Genomic DNA, 4695 nt, shown 5'->3' on the forward strand with positions numbered 1-4695 from the left:
ATATATATATATATATATATATATATATATATATATATATCTGTACACACAGGATAGAAAACTCAGCATCGGCTGCCTACGGTAAGAACAACCTACCAACTAACCCAACCAATTACTGCAACCCCTCCTGGAGGACAACACTGGAAATATTAGGAAACGGAGTTATGGCTTACACGGGAACGAAAACTAGTGGTCGCGTGGCTGAGGTGTACGTACACCTCAGTGTACTGAGGTGTACGTACGTACACCTCGACGCGATACCTCTTGGAGGCGCCACCGCATTATCAGCTGCTCAGCGGCCGAGCAAAGCAGCAGCACCACAGGCCCTGATGCTGCAGGCCAAAGGAGCAGCGGGCCCTCGGGTGTATGTACGTACACCACAGAGGGGGCGGATTCAAACGCAGGAAAAAGGGCGGCAAGGAGCATCATTTATGTTTCAAAGCTCGGCTCGGGGGCCCCACACCAAGGGCCTCTAATGGGAAGAGCAGCACGAGACAATCGGATTGAAACGGTTACTGAGGGAGGGGTCTGTCTGTACAGCCCGGGCCCCTCAAGTCGCATTCATGCATGCATGCATGCAACGGTGTGTGAATAGGGCTTGTGGTGGCCCGGAGGGCCCCTCAAGCCGCATGCATGAATAAGTGCATGCATGCATACATCAAGGTGCAGATGAATGGATCTGTGGGTGGGGTCTTCTAGGGGCCCCTTACGACGCATGCATGCCAGCATGCATGCAGCACGTTCGAATGGGTGTTGTAGGGCTTCGAGGGCCCACTCAGCAGAGGAAGTCGGCATAGGTGGCCTTTCTGTCTCCTACCCTGGATCGATACACCCGGCGAGAGGTGAGGCCGGCTTCTGCTGCTGCACTTTGCAGCGGGTTGCCGCTGTCTGAGGCAGCCCCATCGCTGGCGCATGCAGTGGAGGCTAGAGAGTCCCTTCTAGCCAGTTGGGGCTTTGTGGGGCGCGCGTTCTTATTATCTTCTCTCTGCTTACCCTCTCCTAAGAGGCGGCCAAAGAGGCTGGGTAGCAGCGCAGCAACGGCCATTGTCTGCTCTCCCACGGATTCGGGATCCACCAGGTCTGAGGGGTCGCCCTCCATCATGTCCGCTGGATCGACCGATCCCAGGGCTGTGGGATCGACCGATCCCAGGGCTGTGGGATCGATCGCTCCCAGGCCTGTGGGGTCGGCCGCTGCTGCAGCCCCCAATGCCGCCGCCGCTCCCCCCGCCGTCGCACCGCCACCCCACCAACTGCCAAACAAATTCTGCCCCATCCCAGCTGAGAGGCTGTGCAGCATGCCGCCGCCCGTTCCCGCTGAGCTATCGACCCCCAGGGCCCCCTCCACGAACCCCTTTAGCATTGAAGAGCCCTTGGAGGGGCCCTCTGCTGCTGCTGCTGCTGCTGCGCCATCGAACGCGCCGGGATCCATCCCGGGAGCGCCTCCCGTCGGAGATACACCGAAGTCCGCGGCCCTCATGGCTGGGCCTGCGACAGCAGCAGGACCTCCTGCAGCGTGATCTGCTGCTGCTGCTGCTGCTGCAGCTGGTGTTGCGGAGACGGTGTGTGGCATGGGAGAACTATGAGAAGTGCTGGCGAAGGCCGCGGTAGAGCTGGTGGGCCCCTTGTGCAGCTGTAGGAACTTGGCGTGGGCAGGGGTCCCTACTGTCCCCGGCATAATCTCTTCTCCCCCCTCAGTACCTGCCGGGGGGGCCCCAACATAGTTTGTTCCTGCGCTCGAGCTGGGGCCCCCATGCTGCCCTGTTAGGGGCCCTTGAAACCCTGAGCCGCGACTGGCTGAAGCCCGCGAGGCCTCTCCGCCGCCGTGGGCTGCACTGTGGGTCCCCTGGGTCGAGTGCGGTTGAGGGTGGGCTGTATGCTCACCTCCAGTCGCTCCTGTGTTCTGCGTACCGTGTGTTGAGTTGTGGGGATGGTTAGATGTGGGGCCCGAGCTGCCTCCATGTCTTCCTGCTGTTGCTGAAGCCCCTGACGCGTGCGGTGTCTTCGCACCTCCGTGTTTGGGGCCCTTAAGTAAACCTGCTTTCTTCTTTCTAAAGCATGCCTTCTGAGCTACTTTCAGCATAGAAGAGTTAGCTGCTGCTGCGGTCCCTGCACCTGAAGCTCCCTTTACACCTGCCGCTCCTGCTACCGTAGAAGGGGCGGCCGCACCGGATGCTGCGGACCCCTTAGCAGCTAACAGGCTCAAACCTGCCTTCCCAGGAGAACCACCTGCTGCTGCTGCTGCTGCTGCTGCTGCTTTGGCCGGCGCTGCAGCGCCAGCCCCCGTGCCCGCTGCCCCTAGTGCCGCATCTCCCGCATTGGCAAGGAAGGATGTGGAGGGGGCTGCTGCTGCCGTTGCTGCCTTGCCCGCCTTCAGCGACAGCAGCACGGAACCCATCCCTTTGCTGAGGGGAGCCGCCCCCGCTCCAATGAACGAGGTGGGATCGACTCCCGATCCCGCCGCCTTCGCCCCCAGGGCCGCCAACACCGTCCCCATAGCCAGCACGTTGTGAGGCATTGTGGGGCTATTCACGGCAACTGCAAGAGGCACAGAGAGACAGATTCAACAGTGAAATGTTTTGATTGTACTTAGATGGAACAAGGCCAGCCCGACAGCTCGGAATAACAAAGACGCGAGTACCGGGGAGGCCCCACCGGAGCAGGCCTTGATCTAAACCTAGGAACCCAGACCCCTGGGGTATTTTCAACTGCTTTGCAATATTTTAATAAATAGAAACAAACAAAATAAAACAAACTGAACGAGAAACAGCAGCAAGCCATCCCCCCTCCTGCTGCTGACGGGTCTGCCGCACGCAACATCAGGGGTAGGGCGACGAGGCCCGGGTAGGGGTAGTAGGGGCGGCGAATTAGTTGTACGGTCTCTGAAATTGTTTTGAATGAATCGATGAATAAAAAGTATTTTTACAATATAATATTTAATTTAATTGTTTAAATATCTCCAAACTATTCATAAATATATGCCAATAACTTGAACGGCTGGATGACTCCGCGCTGAAGCTTCTGGCGGCATTGCGTGCTTGTCTACGTATGTCTAGAAGAATAATTCGAAGCAAGAAAAAGATAAAAGTATTGAGGGGGATAATTATGTCTAATTAAAGCAAAACACAATTAAAAGACTAGCATTTTTGCTCTTCTCCCGTGGCGCCTTCTCCTCATTGCCGCCCCCCTATACTGTGATTATATTATGTCATTGGTAGAATCTCAGCTGCTGCATAACACTAAACATTGCTGCTTTTCTGCTGTTTTTTGCTTCTTATTATTTCGCTATTCCTAGCCTCATGTACTTTAGCTTTTGTTTGCCTGGGGCCCTTCAGTACACAGACAGGGGCCCAGCCAGCCCTGGAGTGGCGTCTTAACTTTAGGGCTGGGGTTCTGCTTCCAGGGCCCCACAGGCAAGACCCTCGCATTCCTTTTCTTTTATTTTCCCCATTTATTGAACAGCTGCATCACCCCACTTAGACGCTGAAGCGCAGACTTCCACAAGAGGCGCCTTCAAGGGGCCCCTCCTGAGCTGCGCTGACTGGAGGGTGGGGTTGCTGTGTAACACACTCGCTTCTGCCGCTTTCTCGCCGCTCTTTGCGAGAAAGTAATCCCTAGACAAGTGTAATAGGCGGACATAGAAACGCCGGATTCCCACGAGGGCCCCCAGTGCTGCTTCATCTGCTGCCGTTGAGGCAGCAGCCGGTCTTCGCAGGCCTCTTGCTGCGTGTCTTAGAGCGACAGACAACAAATACGAAAAAAGCTGCTTTTCATTCGCTTTCTATCTTCTTGAGTCGTGCGCTGCACCGTTAACAACGGCCGCAGCAGCAGCAACAGCATCAGCTGCTGCAGCAGCGGCAGCAGCATCACCTACAGCAGCACATGCTGCTGCAGCGGCAGCAAAATGAGCTCCTCTGACTCGGAAAATGTTTACGCAAGTTCCAGCGAAGGAGAGGAGGAGACTCCGTCTGTCTCCAGGGGGGGCGGCGGCGGCAAGCGAGCCAAGAAGACAATTGAAGAGGTATAGTAATTATAAAGCACTCGGCCTTTGCTTGGGTTGTGAGGTTCCCTATACGATACATCTAACAACTATACACACTATGCATATATATTTATACTACTCAAGGACACAACAAAAACATGCCTTCACAGGAAGGACACAGCTGCTGCAGCTGCAGCAGTAACACAAACAGCAGCCGCTGCAGCAACAACTGAAGCAGCAGCCCCTTCAGCAGCTTACATACTGACTCCCTTTGTGCGTTCGTTCAGTAAGCAATGTCTTGTTATGCCTCGTATGTATGCACCTCAGCGCTATCAGAAGAAGTCGCAGCTGGAGCATATCTTGCTGCGCCCCGATTCATACATCGGCAGCACAGAGATAAGCGCACAGCAGGTGTGGGTGATGCCTGAGGGGGAGCTTCGCATGCAGCAGCGAGTAATATCTTTCCCTCCGGGGCTGTACAAGATTGTAGATGAAATCCTTGTTAATGCAGCAGACGTAAAAGCTAGAGAAACAGAAGGCGCAGGGGCGCCCAGAGCGAAGATGACAGCCATTAAAGTCAGCGTAGATCAAGCACAAGGATACATCCGAGTATGGAACGACGGAGAAGGTAAGAAAAATTTATTTCCTTGTAGGGCATTACGGGTGGCACTACGAATCATATATATGCATGCATATATATATATATATATATATAT

At 54.9% G+C, this 4695-nt stretch overlaps 2 protein-coding genes across 2 annotated transcripts in view; one reads left to right on the plus strand and one right to left on the minus strand.

The window, feature by feature from the left end:
- Positions 1-775: 775 nt before the first annotated feature.
- On the minus strand, positions 776-2515 carry EAH_00012170 (hypothetical protein, conserved; the record flags this gene model as incomplete). Its single annotated transcript, XM_013394729.1, has 1 exon — positions 776-2515. One exon carries the CDS (start codon positions 2513-2515, stop codon positions 776-778), a length of 1740 nt encoding a protein of 579 aa, XP_013250183.1.
- A 1386-nt stretch (positions 2516-3901) lies between these two features.
- Positions 3902-4695, plus strand: part of EAH_00012180 (DNA topoisomerase II, putative) — a gene marked incomplete at both ends in the record, with an annotated part of 10586 nt that continues 9792 nt past the window's right edge. The window contains 2 exons of the mRNA XM_013394730.1: positions 3902-4018; positions 4307-4607. Of these exons, the coding sequence (XP_013250184.1) occupies positions 3902-4018; positions 4307-4607 (418 nt within the window). The remainder of the gene's footprint in view (positions 4019-4306; positions 4608-4695) is intronic.

This window comes from Eimeria acervulina, genomic scaffold (genome assembly GCF_000499425.1).
Source record: "Eimeria acervulina Houghton genomic scaffold, Eah_scaff67, whole genome shotgun sequence".
Taxonomy (NCBI): Eukaryota; Apicomplexa; class Conoidasida; order Eucoccidiorida; family Eimeriidae; genus Eimeria; species Eimeria acervulina.